Source organism: Myodes glareolus, chromosome 1, assembly GCF_982192425.1.
Source record: "Myodes glareolus chromosome 1, mMyoGla1.1, whole genome shotgun sequence".
In the NCBI taxonomy this organism is placed as follows: Eukaryota; Metazoa; Chordata; class Mammalia; order Rodentia; family Cricetidae; genus Myodes; species Myodes glareolus.
Window position 1 is genome coordinate 12,176,864 of NC_142026.1, and position 23,356 is coordinate 12,200,219.

At 37.9% G+C, this 23,356-nt stretch overlaps 1 protein-coding gene across 7 annotated transcripts in view; it reads right to left on the reverse strand.

Moving 5' to 3' along the window:
- The window catches only part of Ikzf2 (IKAROS family zinc finger 2), a 149,205-nt gene that overhangs the window by 41,460 nt on the left and 84,389 nt on the right, over nucleotides 1-23,356 (reverse strand). For 6 of the 7 annotated variants that reach the window (XM_048459117.3, XM_048459120.3, XM_085698689.2 and 3 more), the window contains 2 exons: nucleotides 10,732-10,998; nucleotides 3,642-3,809 (listed from right to left, as the gene is read on the reverse strand). In XM_048459117.3, the coding sequence (XP_048315074.2) occupies nucleotides 3,642-3,809; nucleotides 10,732-10,998 (435 nt within the window). The remainder of the gene's footprint in view (nucleotides 1-3,641; nucleotides 3,810-10,731; nucleotides 10,999-23,356) is intronic. The other variant, XM_087903908.1, reaches the window with a different exon arrangement.

Genomic DNA, 23,356 nt, shown 5'->3' on the forward strand with positions numbered 1-23,356 from the left:
ACACAAAATGAAAGGATGAAAGAAAAGTCTTAAATGCTCCAGTAAAGCAAAGGTGGGATCTCAGAGAGTTTATCTGCTTTAAGGGGCCCTTGTTTACCTAAGCCTGGAGCAAATAAGGCCAAAGATCAATACGAAAGGCTGATTTGAGGGGCTGTGGAACTGCACTGCTGTAAACAAGGAGCAATACCCAAACTAGTTCTTCTTCCTGGAGCAATGACAGGGAAGACACGATGCATCTACGGGCGAAGTAAGATGTTGGTGAGACTATCAGAAAATGGAAAGAGTAGGAGTAGGGGATCATGCTATATGCCTAGTAAATTGTTTATTAGAGCAAACCGCTGGTGGGTCTGTGGATGAATGTAGACCTCATTCCTACCGTAACACCAAAATCTCATGCCATTCACACTAAATCTTTACCATAGCCACTCCACTCCACTCCACTCCACTCCACTCCACTCCACTCCACTCCACTCATGCTGCTACCAGGATTTCCTTGTGGAACAGCTCCTATCACCAGAGATAATAGGAAGCAGCGTGTCTTCTCAGTGTAGGGACAACGAACTTTACACTCTTACCTTTCTGCACAACAATAAAGTCTGGATAAATCTTTATCGTCACCTACATGAGACCAGCTGGACTGCGCGTGGCAATGCAGCAGCTGGATTTGGTGACCAGGAAGCAGCAAGCGTCCAGGATGCACCCTAAGACAAAGGCTAGAGGACAGTGGATAACTCCAGCTAGAGCCCACGGACATTCTTCTCTGGTGAAATATTATAAACCCAGTGGTCTGGGCTTGCTGAAACAGATCTTCCTCCATGCCTTGTGATAAATTTCTGTAACCTGCAACCTTACAAAACTTGGTCTCTGGATTTTGGAGGCAGCAGAGGCCACATTGTTGCTTTGACATATGCCCTAAGTAATCTAGGTGCCAGTTTTGAGAGGAGTCTGGGGGAAAGGGGAGCTGGAAGATAGCCCCCTGGTGAAAGCTCACCCAACCTTGGCTTTTAAAGGTCCATCAGCCACAATTATTTCTGGAAACATTGATGGCTAAGAGGTGCTAGGTGACATCTTTGTCAGGCAGAGCTCAGAGTCCCAAGAGGCAGAGCTCAGAGTCCCAAGCTCTAAGGGTTGTGTCACAAAGATCTGGACTAACAGCTAGTCTTGATTTAAAAAGCTGCTCTTAATTTGCTAGTAGACGCTAATTATGCTAACCCAAACCACACTTTATGAACTAGGTATTGTCTGAAAACCATGTAACATAAGAGGGATATCACAGCATTTCACTGTTGAATGGACTTGGACCAAACAGCTGGAGATCCCAAATATGCTTCATGAGCAACGGGTTCAGTTGTCCACGGTAACTGGTACTACTCAACTCTCTTCTTCAACCTACACCAATCACCTCGTGCTGTGTTCCCAATGAACAGCTGAGAGAGAAGGAAATGTGGGGCTAGTTTGCAAATGAACTGCATCGCACTTGGTGCTGGCTATGGCAAGTGTGCCTTCAGGACCACGTTAGAGAAGCTAGCCTTGACAGAGTGGAAAAGAGAGTCCTCTGCAGCCCAGATTTCACCAAGCCATACTATGCACGGCAGAAGAGACAGCCCGAGGAAAGGACACCTGGCATGGCCATATGGCCACCAAAACCAAAGATTGATGATAGGGGTCTAGGGAGAGTTATTCAGATGTACCCCTCAGAACCGATACAGAATACGATGACACAGTATCCTACATTAATTTCTTCTATAAGGAATCCACTATGGAGAAGGCTCTTAGTAATTTGGGCAGAGTAAAACATCTACTGACATCAAAGTGCTTACCTTACCACCCTGGTGTCTGCTTCTGGACCCGTGTTCAAATGATAATAGACTCAAAGATACTGTGAACTCAGTTACATGTGCTCCCTACCCATCTGTAACTGATTTCTCTACTACCATTGCTGGGCTCAGAGTTTTTCAGTTCTGAGGCCCTGTTACTCCCCAAGTGATCAACCAGCAAGTGGAGCCAGGGAGGTTATACTGGACTCCTTATAACATGGGAAGCGGATACATTTATCCTTATAGACATTTAGGGAAGATTTACCATTCCTTCCTAGGCTGCATCCTGTGTGGATTTAACAGAACACCTTAGCACTTACTGTGATATCCCTTGTCACACTGCCTTCAACAAGAAGCTCATTTCATGGAAAGAAATACAGCAAATTCAAACCTACAGATTTCATCCACATTCCCCATGTTCCCTCAGTCATTATCAGCCGGCTAAGTGGAGTTAGGTAAAATGGTCTACCACTGGAAGGCTTCCTGTGTGGCTGCCATCAAGGCATGGCTTAGGGTGTCCTGTAGATATAGCACATGGCCTAAAGATATCCTTCCCACAAAAAGAACACAGGAATCTGAGAACAAAGAGGTTAAGATGTCCACAATTACTTATGAAGGTGAGGCAAAAAGTCATATCTATAAACTCTTCTGAGGTACATAGTCCTTAGTTCAGTGACATTTCAATGAGTTAGAATATATAGGTAGCTGATGGAAATACCTGTATCTTTTAAAAATATCTCTCAACTTATAATACTTTTTATAATAAAATAATGTCACTGTAATTGATAAATAGAGTGGCATAGTTTTCAAAACATACATGAGCTGTAAATAAATGAATTATTTTTGGGTAAGGAAAGTAAATATAGTCTCAGAATATTTTGTTTTCATATGCATGCTAATTTAACTTTCATAATTGTCCCACATTTAATAATTAATGTTTAAAATTGCTTTCTATAATACATGGCATATTAGAAAGTGAAGTTCAGCCTTAAAGATATCAAGCGAGTGTAAAGAAGGCGAATATGCTCACGCATCCCCTCACGTGCCACAGTTTCCTGGATTACAGTTTTTCAATGTACGTGAGAATGTCGCCTTCTCAGATCTCCACATTGAAATGAAAACGTAACATGCCATTATAGACAAGGCATATCCAACTGCTCTGAAAATATCTTATTATAATATTCTACCCTTAACTCCTCAGCAATAGCAGTTCATGCTCAAACCAGATGAGAGTCATTCAGATTTCTGGTGATTCTTCCTCATTTATATACTGCTATGCTAGTATTTTCTTAGCACATCAAACACTCTAGATCATTAAATCATTTATGAGGCAGATAAAACGTTCAGCTCTTTCCCAATAAGTACAGTTGGAAAGCTAGCAAAATAAGCCAAGTTAAATGAAATATAAATTCCTGCAACAGTCAATTTTCTAATGAGTACAGTGCTTTCAAGTTTAAAAAGAACAGTATTTGATTTCCTCACTGCGATCTAAGCCCGAGTTCTACTGGACTGTTAAGAAACTCTATAACTTTCAAGCTTTCTGGAAACATCAGAAAGTAAGTGTGATATTTCACTGGGCTCCAATAACCCGGTATTAAACATAATTACTGCTTTGATAATCATAAAATCTGAAACTTTATGTTCTAGCTGTGACACACTCTTTTGTGACAGTGTCCTTTTTCATGTCTGTTGATCTTTGAATACTCATACGCATCCTACAAATGCCACCGATAACGTATGGGGCTCTCTAGGCCAAAGCTACAAGCTGCTTAGTGTCATACTGGAACACCTTATTCACTTTAGCTTTGACTTGGTGCCACTTACCAGAGTGGGTCCTGAGGTGTCCTGTGAGAGCATCCCTTCTTCTACAAGCATAGCTACAAAAAGGACATTTGAACGGCTTCTCTCCAGAGTGTAACTTTATGTGTCTCAGAAGGTTGCCCTTCTGGGTGAAAGAAGCTCCGCACTGGTTACAGTGGAAGGGGCGCTCACCTGAAGACAGAGTGGGAAAGACCAAGTAGGTTATCACGAGGGAATGGAATGCCATCCACAGTTAACCAGAGACAATTCCCTAGACTCACAGTGAACATCTTCCATATATACTAAATCTTCACTTTCTCCTAGGTGAAGTAGACATTTCCTCATTCAATATAAACTTGGCAAGATTTCTGTCGCTAGTTGAGAGGAGCAATAGCAGTATTCACCAGTGTTTGAACAACTAGCTCTCAGAACTCAACAGACCATTGCCTTCCATAGCGTACTCTAATCCTCATAATCCCATTAGTACTTAGGAAGCAACAATTTAAATTTAGGAAAGAAGAATCAGAAGTCAACAATGGCAATGCATCTGATAATACTGACACTGAGATCAGAACCAAAACAGGCATAAACAACAAAGAAACCTTCAGAACGCACAAAGGAAATCTCTGGACAGAGAAACACTCCTGTTGTCTTGGCCATTAACAATGAAACCTGTAGCAAAAATCCCCAGTATACCTGAGAGAATCCAGAGACTATTATATTGCCAAACATTTCCTGCATGCTGTTTTGTGAAAAAAACCATTTGTTTAGCAGGAATCCTTTCTCGTGGTTCTCTACAGTGAAGCTGTCAAAAGGTTACGCAAGTCTTCATTACCAGTTTTGTGTATTACCCTCAACTGGCGGCCGCCAGTGGCATCCCAGGTAACACAAGTCATACAGGCAAGAAATCGGTAACACTGGCAAGAGCAAAAGGATATAGTGTTACCACACTGTGAGGAAAACACTCTGACTTCTCATCTGTCTGTGTCTACGCACAGACGAAATACGTGATGAGCTGACATATAAACACACGGGGAAAAAGCTCACCCAGAAGCTTGGAGCTCGGAGAGAACCAAATGAAACACTTCCTGACAGTTGCCAGGAACTTTCCTGTATCTGTCACGTGATCTGTATGATTTCCATAGCTTTCATAATTTGTACACTGAATTGCCAGGCTCCTGTATCTTTAGCTAGAGTATTTATATTAATACTGAAGTGAACCTCGGAAAATATTTGGCCCATTACACAATGCAGACCAAGGGTTTCTCTTTTAAAGAAAGCTAGGAGGCAAGAACCAGATAAGTTTTGGTCACTTCTGGCAGCCATGCCTGTTTATTCTGTCACAGCTTTGTTACAAAACTTAAAGATTTTAAAACCAAATAAGGTGAAGCAGAGTGAATTCTACAGCACGCATTTCTCTGGAAAGTTAATGATGTACACACCAAATGGCTTGTGTGTGGTGGTTTACTCTTTTAGACACAGGGTTGTAACTTGCAAAAGGACCTGGAAAAGGTATTATGCTAAAAATTCAGCATATCAAAGTTAACTTAGACTGAATTTTATTTAACCAGTTTCATTTGTTGAAACCTAAATGTCTTAAAGAAGATTTATCATTTAGCTTTAAAATCTAATTCTGGCTGGCAGTGGTGGCACAAGCCTTTAATCCTAGCATTCAGGAGGCCGAGACAGGGATCTCTGTGAGTTCAATGCCAACCTGATCCACAGAGTAAGATCCTGTCTCAAAGATCTAATTCTCATCAAGTATTCTGTCTTGTTTTTTGAGAGGGATCTTGCTATGTAGACCAAGGGAACACCTAGAGTGTTCAAGCGTATGTTCTTGGGTGGGTGCTGCAATAACGGGCTTTTAAACCTAAGTTTTTAAGATCTTTTTAAATTTTATACACATATGCAACTTAGCTTTGATTCTTTGAATTTTTTTTCTCCAAGGAAACAACTTTAAAAATCATAATTATCTGCCCTCCACCCTGACATTGAATTTTAATAAAAGAAAAGAGAGGAATACTCAACAAAGTAACTTTGTGAATAAATAAAACAGCAAATATAAAATGTAATTTTTACTTTGACTGTTCAGTTTTACTCTTGGACTCTGTCTGTAAGCTTTTCCTAGGAAAGTGACCAACTGGGATACAATAACTTTAAAAGACAATTAAATTAGTAGGTCTGTTAAAAATTTAGAATTCATGTTTGCTTTTGCTGCAAGCTGATTGACACTGTCTTCAAATCACTTCTAATCTTTGAATTGATGGTTGTAATCCCTGCATTAAAGTAGTTAATTCTTTATTTAAAATAAGGCTAGTCTGAAAAGGAAATAATACCTCAGAGGAACAACTTTCAAAAATATTTTTAATCTACAGTTTGGGTAACCTACTCAAGTTTTGAGACTAATGATGGAGTAACAGAGTTAATAGTTAACAAACGCTCCAGATATCTTTGAAGCTTTTACTAAGAACACCACAGGGGGGATGACAGTAACAGGACTGCATGGACATCTGGTAATATGGCTCTGTTACTGCGTGGGTAAGGACTCTGCATCCACAGGCATGAGACGTAAAGAAACAGGCAAGGTGTGCTTTAACCTGGAGCTCCTTCTGAACACAGAACAGGCTCTAGCAACAGGCTACTGTGATTTCAGCGAGCTAAACTCTCAGTAACGCTGGGGTGAATTAGTATTACTTCTCCACCGCTGCTCTCCACACTTTGGCTGCCAGCTCCAGGCTTTACTCATTTTAGTATGAAATCTATTTAGCTATGCTTAGTAGCGTGACTACAAAGAACTAGCTAACACTCTGACAACACAGTTGTTTGACTGCTTTCAACACTGAAGTTATAATTAGAGTCATACTCTCAATAACACCACTTATTAGAGAAGAGGATAAAACAGATGAATTGTTCTTTGTATACATAATTGAATATTAGGACTACTTCAATACACTACATCTCTATCTATCTATCTATCTATCTATCTATCTATCTATCTATCTATCTACCATCTATCTATCTTCATAGTTAATTCATAAAAGATTAGTCAAATAATTTTTAAAATTCTATAAAATGCTAGGAATCCTGATATTCGATATTGTAGGATATGCCCCAGCCTAAACATTATGGAAATACAATTATAACTATCTTAAATTTAGGTAAAAAAAAATACCTACCTTTTCTCTATGTAAATGCAAAACAATGATATATTGTCATAAGGGCTTTAAACAATGCATAATTATTTTAATTTGTTCTTTAAACCAAATGAAGAGTCAGTTGGTTCTTTTTGAGTCAGTTTATATTTTACATAAAGTATTATATTCTTCATATACAAATGGAAACAAAAGTTTTAAAATCCCAACAAATTAGCTCACGGTACTAATACTGTAGAACAATCTGATTCAAAACCAAAGTAGGTTATTGTATTGGTGACAACTGCTCTTCCCATTGGTGGGTACAGAAGACCAGACTAACAGGAAAGAAAACTAACTGAGATGTCACAGTATGCATCATGTCCATTCTAAAGTTGATTATGGGTGTTTGTGTGTCATGCTTTTAGATACAAGATCTTGGGAAGCTCAGCTGGCCTTGAACTTGCTCTGTAAGAGAGACTGGTCTCAAACCCCTGCTCTTTCCTGCTTTGTATTCGTACATCACATGTGTGCTCCTTCATGCTAAGCTGGTATTGGTCTTTAATGCCAGCCCACCAATTTACTGTTGACTGAATTAGTTTATGGGTCATTTTTATTGTGGAGAAAGGACATTTCAATAATTTATATAATTTCATAAACACATAAAAAATGTGTCTAAGTTTTCCAAAAACATGCTCATTAATAGAGACCAGTTTGCTTTTGGGACTCAAAGACAAGACGGTGTTCCTGTGTTGGGTTGGAAAACCAACAACCAACAGTACAGAGCCTTGGAAACCAAGAATGAAGAGAAAAATGCTTTAGTTTGCAAAGACAGGAGAACTATATCCCAGGAGCAAACTTAAGGATTGTCTGTATTCATAATTTTAATCACACATTCATATCCACGTGTGAACTAAGTCACTACCTTTATTTATTTATTTATTGGCTTACATACTTATTTATTTATTTTTCTGGACCCTACATTCCCAGTGAAGAGTGCCTGGAGTATCTGATGAAAATATTACCTGATTATTTATTAAAGTAACAATGCCAAAGAAGTGACAGCAAGCCATTAAAAGATCTTGGAATTGGTACTTTAGTAGACTACAAAAGAGATAGAAGAAAGATGCAATAGATCTGAGAAGCCATGTAATTGGAATAAATTGGGTGGTTTTATACTTTGTATTCACTGTCAATTGTATATTAGATAATTTATGAGCCTCTTTAGGGCATCACCAAGGATTTAAGATAGCGGCTCTTGTTTAGCTACACATAAAATGTTTTCAAGAGTGGGCAGCACTAAAATGAAGACATTATTTCCTAATATACTTGGTTAAAGACTAGATTCTGACTATATACTTCTACACTTAGTTTAAAGAAACGCATAGAAGCCTGTCACCAACCAGTCTTACAGTAGAAGTGAGAGCAGGACAATCAATTGGGATCAACTCAGTCATCAGAAACACATAGCTAAGGCCTATTTTAAGATGCCAGCTCTAACAGAGCGTCACACTATCCTAAGTTTCTCTACGACTATCTATTGAAATCAGCAAAAGTCTCCCAGATCTGAAGAAGGAATTCTAGTGCTTAAAAAAGGTCAGTAAGGCTAAGGGGTTTGTGCTCTTGAGTGAACTTCAAATGATTGCTTAGTAATTTTCTCCATGTCCTTATTAGTGAGTCTCATATTCTAGGACCTGTACAATTCTGTGGAATGATTTACAAACAAGTCCTATACTAATTACATCATTTTCAATGTTCAAATAACTCTATACCACTTTTGTAGCAAATATGCAGTGGAAAGTGGAGTATGTGTTGAACTATTTTATTTTTAAAAAACAAATCAGTGAATTTCACAACAGATACAATAAAATATAAATTGAAACTACATCTTCAAAAATTGGTTCTTGTGTTCTTTGAATTTCTTAAATAAGAACACAAAAGATTTATAAAAGATCTTCCCAAACTAGTACTTAGTACAGACGTCATTCTTAAAATTATCAGTAAGTAAAATTCAAATACTACAAAGTAACTGAACTGTTTCAGTATTGCAAAGGAAAATTAAATGGGTGTTATATTCTTCAGAATACTCAATCCAACATAACAGAATAAAGGGGGAGTTTTGTAGACTCCTTTTCCAAACCAGTATTACTTCCTAGGTATGGAATAAAAGTAGATTAATTTTTATAGTCTCATCCTTTTCTTCCTTATTGAAGAGAAACCAAAGTTTGGGATATCTTAACTTTCCCCAAGACATTTAAAATCTTGAAGGAAAAATTCATTAGTGTACAAACATTTTTAAACATAATGTTTTTTTAAAAGAATATTCATAACAAAGCAAAAATACTAGTTGTGATAGAAAATGAACAGATGGAAAGGTGATGATATGATTACATTAATCTGAATGTGAAAATTCTACTGGACCAATTTTTATTTAGTTTCTAGTGACACTTTATAATAAGTTATAGTCCAAGCATATGTGCTCACACTACATTAGCCTAGAAATCAGAGGACCATGGTTTCAGGCTCTCTGGTGAATTTTATTTTTTAGGTAAGGGACACAAGTCAGACAACCTGACTTTCCTCAAATGTGTGTCATGAGAAATCTGAACAAAAAAATGCTTTAATATGTAATTACAGCACATGTTTTAGGATAAAATTTTTAAACTGATCATTTAGAAGTAAAATTTTGAAATAAATTTCTTTCATGTGATTTCTCATTCTTTCAAAAGACTATCACAGTTTTAACTGAGAATATTAATTATTAATATTTTACTAGAGAATACCACCATGTTTTATTGAAAGATATATTCCTTTATTTTTTTTCCTTCTTTTTAAGAAAGGATCTTACTATATAGCCTTGACTATTCTGAAAATTAGTGGGTAGACCACCAGGTTAGTTTTGAATTCACAGAGATCCTCCTGCCTCTGTCTCCCAAGTGCTAGGGCTCAAGGTGTGTGCCACCAATCCTGACTTGAAAATTTTGTTGTTGTTTGGTTTAGGGACAGTCTCATGTAGCACAGGCTGGCCTCAAACTTTATATGTTAGAATGACCTTGAATTTGTGATCCAACTGTCTCTAATTGCGAACACTGGAATCACAGTTGCATGCCACCATGCTCTGCTGAACTTGAAACTTCATAAAGGATTAACTGTTATCCCTTTAAACACACATACACAACCTCATTATGTTGCGTTTACCCACTCTTCTCTTCCTTGCCTCTTGTCAATTTTTTTCCTACTTCCCTCAATCAAAAGCTTTGAGAAGATTTATATAAGACTCTCCCCTCCTCATCTGGCCTGTTTTTATGAAGTACTTGTAGCTCTCAATGCCTAGAAGCATATATTAAATTACCCACAGGCATTTTTCTCACGTAATCCCACAATTCAATATTTCCACCTACATACCCACCCTAACCATCTTTTTCCAGAGATAAAACTAAAAATTGCAAGAGAATAGTAACCTCCTTGAACTAGAGAAATAAGCCCTGTTGCAGAGACTTTGATAGGCAAAGACTGACCAGAAATAATATTTTACAGAGTAAACCAAAGTGAAAATGGTTCATCCTTATATAAATGTGTGAATGCTATTTTGTAGTATAAGCTCTTAGGAAGCAAACTCTATTACCTGCCCAATGGGTATGGTAAAATACAAATATAAAATATTTGTACAAGTATACAAATATAAAAAGATTAAATTACTCAATGAAATTCTCCTATACTTTTGAACCCTTATCATATTATTGCTATATTAAGAACTGTGGAAACTGATTCCCAAATGTCTTTTCTGACATGCTATTCAGATTTGAAGACTGGAAGTCAAGACCCAGGCTACTTTCTGCTTCCCAGCAATCCAATACTAGCAGAATTCTGAAAAGGTAACTTCACATTGCCACCCCTGGATAAAAAGGAAAGAGAGTAGACGTCAGGTAATATCAACATCAGATGCCGCGGGCAGTCATCAGGTTATTCGTTCGGCTGCTTACCAGTGTGACTCCTTTTATGTACCATAAGCACATTGGGCCCAATGCAAACCATGCCACAGACGTCACATTTCAGTTTACCATTCGGAAGCCGGATTCCTCCCTCGCCTTGAAGATCCTGGACTTTCCTGTTGTCAGCCACCTCGCTGCTGTCAATTAGGGGTTCTTCTAGGCTGCTCCCCTCATCATGGCCCCTGATCTCATCTTCGCGGCTCAGGGGTTTCCTGTCACACTCTTCATCACTCTGCATTTCTAGCTTTACGGAATTTGCTGTAAGTTAAAAGGAATTTAAAACATTTGTTAGGTACCTCCATTTCTCTCCTGCCTGCTGTCACTCTACGGAATGAACGAGAAGGATATACTAAGTCATCCCATGCTCTTCCTGTGAGCCAGCCTTTGGTGAGAGGGAACACAGCTCTGGAGCCCTCTGGGTGAAAAGGATCCCTCACTTCCACAAACATTTATTTCACTCAGCTATGCTGCTTTGACTAATTCTTGCCATTAGCGAATTCTTGTATTTTTTTTTAAGTTTGTCACTAAAGTTAATGAGAACGAAGAGCATGTGTGGAAGACGCGAGGTTAAGTATTGCTTAACCCAGTAAGCCACGCCTCATCCTGATTTAACAATCCTGTTCATGTCACATCGTCTGCTTCACATCAGCGTGCATGTGTCAACCTGCTTCTGTACAGAGCAAGAGAAACAACTCGAGATCTTAATCCCACAAATGTCTGCCACATAGGAAGGCACGCTTTCGAGGCCAATGTCCCCAAGTCAGACAAAACACAAACACTCAGCTGAGAGCTGTATCAACGTGAAGTAAAGTGCATAAACCTTGCCATCTTAAATTACCCTGCTCTTGTTTCCCACATGCAGCAAAAATAGGCCTCTACAGAACATACTAGACTGCAAACCTAAGTGCTCGAACACTGATGTCTACAAACCAAAGAGCAGCGAGTGACAGGAATGGCACAGCATGCATGTACACACTTGCTACTGTTAAGTCTAAGGCCTTCTGTTTGCTGGTTTTGGATCATCCCGCAGAGAAGTTGGAATTCTGTTAGCACAGCCCTTGATCTAAATGGCTCAGTCCTTTGACAAAGTAGAGGCTTTAAATTAGCATCAGGTTTTTGTCCCACGATCTTCAAAGTTTCTCAGAACTCAAGAATCCATATTGAATCGATCTGATATCACAAGTAAGTTGGTTACTGTCTGGATAGAGGAATGAGTTCATAGAGGCAAGCCCGCTCTTTTTACTGCCGTTGTTTCCCTGGCGAAGTTATGAACCCTGAATTCACGACCAGTGCTTATCAGGACTGGGTGCCATCACAATGACTTTCTCTGTCCTTCTCTGCGGAGCTCTCTTCTCTAATCAGAGGCAGTGAACCGCATACTGCCTGTGGCATAATCCTAAACTAATTACTTAACCTATGAATCTTACATCGTGCCTTTGAAAAGGGGAATAAACTCAAATTGCTGACTAAGGTTCAGACAGAGCCATTTGGTGAGAGTGGAGAGACTTACATTCTCAAATGGTTAGGCATCTTAAAGAGCTGAGCATTGTCCCTGTCCTCCATAAAATGGAGATGACAATCTCCCCACTCTGCTGGGTGGATCTGAGCATTAAATGAGTAAACTCTCATTTAATGAGTAAGCGCGCTTCTCTTTTTCTTCAGGCAATATGGTGCTATGATTACTTCGTAGGATTTTGGAGAAGATTAATTAACTTACACCATGTAAACGGTTCTATAATCCACAAAGGGAAAACCATTCATATGCAATCTATCAACTTAGAAAGTGATATGATCCTATTGGTTTTGAGACTAGAAGAGACAATATTCTATTCAACACAGGTCTTGTGATATACAATAGATGTTCATGCAGTATTAACTCACGAGTTTTACTAAAATCACTCTGTGTTTCATTTCCTCAAACCCTATTTTATATGTTATAGACTCCATGCCATTGAAGAAAGACAAAATAATATGAAGGATCAATTGTAAAAAATAAGTCATTTTTAGCAAATGCGCAGAATCCCCCAGTCTGTCTCTAAAGAAATCATGATCATATGCTCTCATATAGAAGTCTATCTGAATCCATTTAAAATGAAAAATAATTGCATATCTAGACTATCAGCAGAGATTTATGATCATCCCTTCTTTGTTGTTATTAAGCATATAGATATTCACATAGAATGATCAGTGTGACGTCTTTTATTTTTACATGCATTTAAAATTATGAGTGAAGTTCATTGCTATAAATTTAGATCGTCTTTCTGAAAATGTTTATCAACATTATATGCCCATTTTCCTATCAGGTTGTCAAACTTTTCTCACTGAGTTTAAACGTTCTTTATTCTGAAAACCAAAACTACAAATTTTCTAGTATCTAAACTGATTTTAGGACTGATGTAACACCACAAGCAGTATACTCCCCAACAACAATACAAGACAGTGTGCAGCCAACACAGAGCATGTTGGAAATACTGTATAGAGCGATGTCTGTTTAGACCTAAGATCTCTTGCCAAGATACCTCACTATGTATATCAAACATTACAAGTCTAACAAAAAATACAGTCTGTTAGGAACTCTTATGCCCAAATTTCTGCAAGGCTTGTTCCCTGTTACCCAGGAGCTTAGTCCTGTACTGCTGGTGTATTTGCAAATATCCTGGCTTTCCATTTTATTCATGAAAGAGTTACTGTTTGGTAAGGCATGTTTAACCAGCATAAAGTTTGCCAGAGTTCCTCTGCAGAACTCAAGAATTATATTCCTGCATGAACAGATTTTTAGCATAAAAGTATAGACCTCTCAAATATTCAAATAAGACAGAATTATAAAATATATCGCTTGATTTAAAACATCAGATTATCTTTTTCCTTAGCAAGAAGACATTAAAATGAGGATATCCAAACCCAACAAGGGACATGGATAAAATTTCATTTTAAAAAACTCTGTCAGGCCAGGCAATGATGGCGCACACCTTTAATCCCAGCACTCAGGGAGGCTGAGGCAGGTCGATATCTGAGGCCAGCCTGGTCTACAGAGAGATTTCCAGGACAGGTAAGGCTGTTACACAAAGAGACCCCGTCTTGAAAAACAAAACAAAGCAAACAAACAAAACCACTGTCAGATTAAAATATACTCATCAGGGTCTGCTCTCCCTAGAAAAGTATACTGAATGCAAACACTGGGAAAAGGTTTATTTTTGCTATAACTGAGACAGAACAAAAGAATAAAGTTATAGTACAGGATTTTTATACCAATACTGTAAGAAATCATATTCGTCACATGTAAATTTGTATTCTATTGCAGTTCTTATACAGTAAATTAGTAAAATGCAACACATTTCAATATACTTATCATTGGCTACCTTCACCTAAAATGGAAGCTCATTCACAACACCATCACCAAAAATATTCCCATCATAACTCATTTCTGACATCTGTGTCTAAAGGTAAGCTGAAATTCTATATTACAGAAGCAGGAAATTAAATAAAACAGCCTTTAAATCCTAAACATTACACAGAAGCCTTTTCTAGCTCTATAAAACTATGGGCATGATTTATTTTCAATATAAGACGTTTCTAATTATAACAGAGCAATAATGTTTTAAATATTTAATGATAAAATTCAAGTGTTGGGGGAAAAAAGTAAAAGTTCAAATTTCCAAAATAAGAAAGAGTTGACTATCACTATTTAAAGCATAATGAGCCTTATACTACTATCAATCACTAAATATAATATTATTCATTTTTGTAATTGGAGTTTTAACCTTCACTGCATGGACTTATTTTGACAATGTCGTCAAGGAATATGTTCTCATAAACAGGCTAATTTCACTCTATATAAGTCTGAAGCCAATTTGATTTTATGTAAATCTAATGTGTTCTTTCATACGGCGTAATTCAAAGCTATAAAGGAGCTTGTTTGGAAAAACTGACTTCTCAGTCAAACAATATTATAAGCTTCTCCAGTAAGTGTATTGGGGTACCTATTCTCAGAAGCTGCACCATATTGGGCTACCCACACTCAGAAGCTTCACAATACTGGGCTACCCACACTCAGAAGTTCCAAAAACCATCATTGTGTCTAGATGTATAATGAGAAGTAGAGAGACATAACATACTTGCCTTTCATTCCTTAGTGAGACACTAAGGGGAAAACTGAATAAAAGTTTATATACACGTAAATAGATACATATTATCTCTCCCACACACATAGACACACACGCACACAATCAAGTGGACCTAAAAACAAACAGTAAAATAACATTAGTAACAGTTTCACAGCTGTTAAGAAATTAATTCAGTTTGATGTATGTAACAATGCAATCTTGCTTTACAATTACGATAAAATAAAAGTAGATCGTGCGACGAGCATAACTACAAAGTAAAATGTGAGGTAATGTTATACCCACACCAGAATGTAACACTCGCATGAATCGTCTCCCTCACTGAGCAGGAGTCAAACACAGACTTTTCCGTAGAAGTTGGTTTTTTGTTTGATTTTTGAGGAAGATCTTAAATTTGGGTGAACAGGGAAGGGGAGAGGAAGGAATTGGGGGAAGGGAAAAACATGATAAAAATATAAATATTTTTAATTGGAATACTTTAAATATAAAAACTGTTTTAAGTAACAAAAGTATGCTGCTACTACTACTACTAATAATAATAATGATAAGAAAATGAAGAAGAAAAGTCACAGACCAGGACTCTAACCCAAGCCAAGTGCATGTTGAACATACTCAGAGACTTAGGTTAGGTTCCTAGCACAACCTTCTCAACAAGAAAAAGAAGAACATACTAAAATACCTGTTGCTGCTTTTTCCACTGTGTTTAACACTTATTGGAGGTTAGTGATTAAAAATAAAACCAAACCCATTTGCTTCATGAGAAACTTGCATTAACAAGGCAGTATGCTCATAAAAAGAGGTCATGACGGAGCTCATGCCTAAGAACAGTAAATATTCCACTAATATAATTTACTCACACAATGAATTTACTGATGAAATAGTACAAAGGTTAAGGAGAGTTCTTTGGACATTTTGGATAAATTGGATATTTTCTTATATATCCATAACTCAAATTTCACCCAAGCACCCATCTCTGCAAAGTGGGAGATTCTGCAATCTCTGGTGATTGATTCCTTCAAGAAATATGAAATAATTAAATTTTTTAAGAAGTAAATTGTTATATGCATGACGGAATATATGAAGCTAATTTTGAACTGTCAGAATTAAGAGGATAAACTTTACTTTCCATAAGAGAGAATTTGGTTTTGAAAAATAACATCACTAAATTTTAGTTCAATAGTTGTAGAAATACAATAGCAACCAAAACAGGAAGTGTAATTATCAAAATATTATGATCATATAAACTTTCTACAAATTAAAGCTTTATTACTAGTGTGGCGAGATTCTACCAACCCACATGCAGATTAGTCTGGATGGATAACAATACAGGGGGCTTGTGATTTGTTTCACTCACTTGCAAATGTGTATAGGTTAATTATGTAGAACATAGGATTTGTTTTCTGTCTAATTGTTGAGCTAATTGAGCTTAGTTCAGCTGGTATCATACACCTTTTGAAACAAGGTTTTGTTTTTTCTCAGACAGGGTCTCTCACTAGCCTGGAGACTTACCAAGTACACCTGGCTAGCTGACCAGCAAGTCTCAGGGATCCACTTATATCTGTTTCTTATCCTTGGGATTACACCCCAGGACACCACATCTGGTTTTTGACATAAGTTCTGTACATTGAACTCAGGTTCTCATTCTTATATGGCAAGCTCATTACTACCTCGCCAGCACTAAATTTAACACAAAAAATTCAATGGAACTAAGGGAGTTCAAGTAATGTTAGCTTCATATGAAAAAGAAAAGGAGACTAGAATGTCATTCTTCCCAAATTAAAGCAGTTTTCATGTGTGATTCTATTTTTAGTAGTCGGTTTCTGCTGTGTAAGAATTCAAGTGGGCACTTAGGGGATTTTAAAACTCAGAAACAATTTCTCTCAGTTACATGAAATGGTGTTAAACACACTAATTGATTAAATACTTCTATCTAATCATCTGCTGAAGCTGAATCTATACCATGTAACTTTCTTTTAAACATTACAAAGACATACTAAACTTGATTAAATCTATGTCACTACTCCAGCAGCTGTTTCAAAAAAGTGTTAGTGAAATAAAATCACTTCAAAATTATGAAAATCACAATTATTTACCAAAACCTAACAACAGGCCAAAGAAAAGATCACAGCCAGAGTTACCTTAATGTCTATGCAATCGTTTTTAACTATTCAGTAATTTCAAATGACATGAAAACTTTAATCCTGTTGAATGTGAGTAAGTGATGGATAAATCTTGCAAAGCAGCCTCCTCACAAAATCTTTCAAGTATTTGTTTTATGAAAGGGTGGACAAGTCCAGACAATGGTGTCACCAACAGCAGCTGAGTGGTTTATGGGCAGCACTCTGAGGCTGTTCTTCACAACACCCTGAAATGTTCCCCATGTGTATGTGTGTATGCGCGTGTGCACACATGTGCATGCATGTCTGTGCATTTGTGTGGGGGCGTCCAACCTGAGTGCATTCTTTGGTTGCTTTCTACCTTAATTTTGAGACAGGGTAGCTCACCAAGTCTGAAGTTCACCCTTTCGGCTCTGCTGGCTGGCTAGCTAAGGATCTCCATTAATCCACCTGTTTTCATGTGCCCCCACCCTCGCACTGGAGTTGCAGATATGTGTCCCCAGGCCTGACTTCTGCTGGAGATTCACCCTTGCGTCCTTAGGACAATGCTGCAGACATTTAAGAAGCAATGCCATCTCCCTGGGCTTCTCCATCCAAATAAGTAGAGCACCAAGGCCAAATCTGTTGTTACCATTTTCAGAAAAGTGTTCAGGCAGCAAAGTTTGCTTTCAGTGAAACTCATGTTAGCCTGACACTATGGCGATTTCACTAATGTATAAGCTTGACTTTTACAATGCCTAACATTACAGTCACCAAAGGAAAGAGAGTGTAAATTCAGAGATGAAACAGTGCTGTTCTTACATGATCTCACACACTCTAGCCACTTACTAAATATTTTTGTTAAACCATTGCTGCTAACTTAGGCATTTAACTCTACTTCTCAAGTTACTGAAAACTTGCAAAAATTAATCACACTTGAGAAACGTATCGAGCTAAGTTTCAAGCACAAAACACCATCAATATCACTATAGGACAATGGACAATTACCAGGCGACTAAGAGATTTAATAGTAACAACCACTAAGGTATATTTTCAGCTTCATATTATGTATGAAGATACGGGTGAAATAACACGTTTGAGCTGCGCAGCTATTCAGAATCGGCTAGCGCTGGGACCCAGCACTCACTGAGCCCTGAGCTCTTGCTTGATTGCTTGTTCATCATAAGCAGGACAGTGACTTGTAATTAGTGAATAGCGAAAGAAATGCCAGTCCATTAGGAAATGATGACTGAGCACAGTGTGCACATACATAATTCCATGTCTAATATGGGGGATTAGTTTGCCAGTTTGGAGTAAAGAAAAAAAAAAAAAAACGTGTGAGAGTCTGTTTGGAAAAAGAGCCGCTCGTACTGCCAAATTTTCTGAGCATGGATTTCATCTCATGTAAGAGTAACTGACTTTGAACTGGTATTTGGCAATCATGTGTTTAACATAACTATGGGAGGCTTACAAAACAAATTACATTGGGAAATAATTTTAATAAGAGGAGAACAAAATTCTTAACCTAACTTCTGTACAAAGGAAAATCATTACTATACAATCCAGTCCAGTAGGCAAGCTCCCAAAGAGAACACAGCACAGGATCACCAGAGGCCACTAAGGACATGAAACCAGGTCAGAAGGCAGCAAGTAATGGAGCGGGGGTGTCTAGTATGGAGCAGTTCCAACAGAGGCAAGATCCAGTCCCTGGATCTATGGCAGCTCAGCATAGTCTCTGAAGTGACGAGAAAGGCAAGGCTGTCCATACTCTGGGTTTAACCCTGCTTGGAGGGGGTGCTCATACATATTAAGATCAAGGCTGGAAGATCCTCCAGAGGTGTTTCTTACAAACACATTCTTAGTTGCCTGCAGCATGTAAAGATTCCACACTTGACCCGTGCAATGTAGGTTGGTCAATGACAAATGAGAGCCCACGAAACCTATCAAGTACTGACCAAGAAAAAAACCATGATTAAGGGACAGTAACCTGGACAGTTGCCATGCAAATCACAGTACTTCTAAGTCTATTTTCGTTTGCCACAGCCTTCATGCCTGGCTTCTGGTTCTACAAAGTGAACACTCTGTGCAGCCATACAGAACATCTATGTTAAAAGAAGAAAAAAAAAAACCATCACAGAGCAACATATGAGGTAGTGGAAAGGTAGATTCAAATACATGTCTAAACTACCTGTTTGTGAATATGCTTTGTCACCTACCATTCTCCCCAATTCCTACTGTACATATACAGCGGGATAATATCCTCTACATAAAACCACAGGACTGCAGCCACACGGTCAATTAGAGCAATTAAAGATTATGAGCATTGAGCTAGATCCTGGAGCTGAAGATCAAGTTCATTCACTTATTAGCCACAGGACCTTAGGAAACCTGTCTCGACTTTCTTGTCTAATAAGTATCAAGATATTACATTAGGCATAATAGTCTATGTAACACAGAAAGATATGTTACCTAGTAAGAATTGGACAAAACTGTATCATAAATGTATAACACCAAATAAGATGAATATTTGGTGTATTGTTACTAAAATAAAGGTAAGAAGGTCCCATGGTGACATTTAAGAAAATATATACATATAACTTACAAGTATCCTACTCTACACATATAATAAGAATTAGGGAGATTTGGGAGGTGACTTAACATTCATACAATACTTATAAGTCGGTATGCACTAAAGAACATAAATAATAAGCCAACAGCTATCATAATGCCAAATGAAAAAGGCCAAATCTCATTCTCAAAGATATTGAATAAGCCCCAAATGTCCACTTTCATCTCATTATCCAACACAATACAAGAAGTGTTAACAACAGATAGAAGTAAAGCATGCCCACTGGAAAAAAGAAAGTCAAGTCGTCAGCACTTGCAGATGACATGGTGTTTTATAGAGAGAAAAATCATAAGGACTTCATAAAAAAATCTATTAGAAAATAAGTATAGCAAAGATGTAGAATACAAAATCAGCATATAAAAATCAATAGTATTGCAATACAGTAGGAGCCAATTATGGGCAATAGAAATCAAGACAAGAATCCCATTCATAACTGGCACACAAATTGCCTATGAATAAACTTAAACAAAAAGGAAAAGAATTTCTATGGGGAAAATTAGAAATCATCAGTTAAAGAAATTGTAGATCATGCATGCATAAATCGAGAAGAAGCCATGTGTCCAAGGATGAGGAGAGTGGACACAATTAAAATGCCCACACTGCCCAAAGCTAACTACAGGTTCAACAGAACCCCTATGCAAGGCCAGTGACACCCTTCACAGACCAGTTTAGGCTCTTTCTGTCATTTATAAAGGCAAGGAAGTTATTCTCTGTTAGTCTCTAGACACTTCAAATATTGAGTCAAATTAAAGTCTACGTGTGGTCCCAAAATGCAAGGTTGGTCAATCAAAAACGTGTAGTCCATAAAGCACTTTGACTAGTGAGAAAAAAAATAGCGATTAAAATTTACCAGCAAAAAATTTTTAAACAAATCTGTGCCAAATACCAGTTTCCTTCAAAGTAACAGCAGCATATTTATTAACTACGAACATATATTATTTTCTAATCCTAAAGAACACTTTCTATAAAATAGAATATATATGTACGTATAGCAGAAATCAGAGTTATCACATGCTAATTATCTGGAACAGAAATTAAGAACCTACACCATTGACAAAAGTTTTCAAAATAAATAAACGAATAAACAAACAAGCAAAGAAAGAAACAAACAAAACTGCTACAAATGAATTTAGTCAAAGAGGCAAAAGATCTCCTCAAATAAAGTAAGAAAGCCCTGATAAAAGACCTAGAGCTGGCAAGATGGCTCAGGGGAGTAAAGGCCCTTGCCACCAAACCTGAGTCTGATTCCTGGATCCTGCAAGTCAGGTCGTGATCTCACACATGCCAATGGCATGCATGTTTGTGTATAAAGACTTGCTCGCGTTCACAGATAATAAATAAATACTGTATTAAAAATAATGAAGAAGTCACAAAAACAGAGCCACAACTGTCAAACTGCCAGAGGAAACGGTGAAAGGAGCTACACAGGAAGTATTCTATTGTCACACTCGAGAATGCGCTGCAAAGTTCTGGGGCTCAAAACAGCATGGCAATCAAGACATTCAAAACTGGTATGAAACAATGAAACAGAACAGAGAGTCAGGTGTTGACCCCTCTTCCTGGCTCTCAGCAAAGGCACCAAGAGAAAGCTTGGAAAAGGCAGTCCTGACAGCAGGCCTTTCTGGGGCAGCTGTACATCCGTGTGCAGAACAAGAAAACTACAACCCTGTCTCATACCGGTTATAAAAATGAACCAAAAATATTTAAAAGTGAAATTCAAGACTAGCCAATATGAAATGCCTAGGAGAAAAATCCAAGGGAAATGCTTCAGGGAATTAAACACAGCAAGGAGTTTGCAGGGGAAGACCTCAAAGTCAAGGGAAATAAACCAAAAATTAGGCAAGTGTGGGTTTACCAAACTGTAAAGCTTCTGCATTGTCAAGTGGAGATGTCACTACAGAGACATATTTGTAAACTATACATCTGACTCGGAGTTTGGGACTGGGGAGATGCTCAGTTTGTGAAGGGTTTGCTGTGTAGGCATGAGGCGTTGAGTTAGGGTCCCAGCACCTGGGGAAACATTGAATGTGTTCATGCATGCCTGTGATCCCAGTTTCACCAAGTTCTAGGTCCAATGAGAGGCCTCTAAAATATTCCTCAAAAAAAAATAACAAAGTGGAAAGCAGCTGAGGGAGACACCTGATAGTCACCTCCATGCCCTCTGTATAAACACACAAAATGTACACAAAGAATCAAATAGACATTTAACACATAGAAGACATGTGAATGTCCAACAGCTGTCCATGAAAAATGCTCACCACCATTAATCATCAGGGAATTGCAATTCAGAAACACAAGAAATACAATCCGTGTAGTAAGAAAGCTTGTTATCAAAAAGACAAGAAATAAAAAATGGGAAGCAAGTGGATTAGAGATCCCGGATGCTACTCGAATTAGGATAGACTTCAGGCTAAAGAGTGTGGCAGTTCCTCAAAAATCTTAAAAATGTATTATTGTATGAACTGCCAATATTAATACTCAAATATCCCAGGGAAATAGATTAGTCTGCTAAAGAAACAACTACATACTCATGTTCACTGCAATACTAGTAACAATATCGAAGATATGGAACAAATCTCTATGCCAATCAACTGATGAATAGGTTAAGGAAAGACAGTAGATCCGTCATAGGTTATTATTAAGCTATAAAAGAATGAAATGAAATCCTGTCCCTTATGGAATGGAAGCAACTAGGGATGAGTATATTAAGTGAAGAAAGCCAGGCACAGAAAGACAAATACTGCATGATGTTACTCATACATGGAATCTAAGACACCCGACCTCCTAGAATGTGGTAAGCAGGCACCTGAAGCAGGAGGGAGAGAAAGACGGGAAGTGTCTGCCGATGGGGGCAATGTTATGGATCGATAGGGACAGGAAGTTGTGGTGTACTCGTGTGTGCAGGGAAGTAATTATAGGTATGATAGGACACTACATACTTCAGGAAGGCTGAAGACAGTACTTTGAATGTTTACACAGTGAAGAAATTATAAATTCAAAGGAGTAAAAAATTCTAGCTGAACTTAAATGCCACTCCACATTTGAGTATAGGAAACATTCATTACATTGTCCCACAAATGTGTACCAGACTCAGTGGCATTGCAGGGTAATATCTGTCATGTTCTCAGCTGAAATGTATACATGTATGTATATATGCCTGCATCCCACTTTATATGTGAGTGGCTGTGTGCTATAAAACACAGAGACTCAGAACACCCTGATCATGAACTACTACAAAAGGCCAGCGCAAAATATAAGGCACAGAGACCGAGAAATGTATCATCAGTGGGGAAAAACAAGAAACTTCTGAATTGGGGCCACTTTAAAGGTGCTTTCCTTCTATTCATCACCGGAGTTTTGATTACTCATGAGTTGGTTGTCTCCATTTCCAAACACCCATTTAGCCTGCATTCCGAAGCTGGTAAGTGCAGTACATGGAACATTAAAGTAACGATATAGTTCTATGTCTGAAGGGAGGCAGTCCTCATGTAGTCGAAGTTCAGCTCGGAAAGGTAAGTTAGTGTGCTTACCAAATGTAGGAGAGTGCTAATGCTTCATGCACAGTGCTTGGTGTTTCTGGGTGGGTAGTATAAAGAGCAAAATCTACCCTTTTGAAACTTGTGATTTAGCACTGAAGGTTTGATCCTTGTCACCTGTAATTGTACAGGGTACCTTCTCAGAGGCCAGAACTCCTTACCTGAGAAATGCATGAAATTTGTATGCCATACTACCCTACTTTAGAATAGGGTTGTTGAGGGTCCCTCTACTCT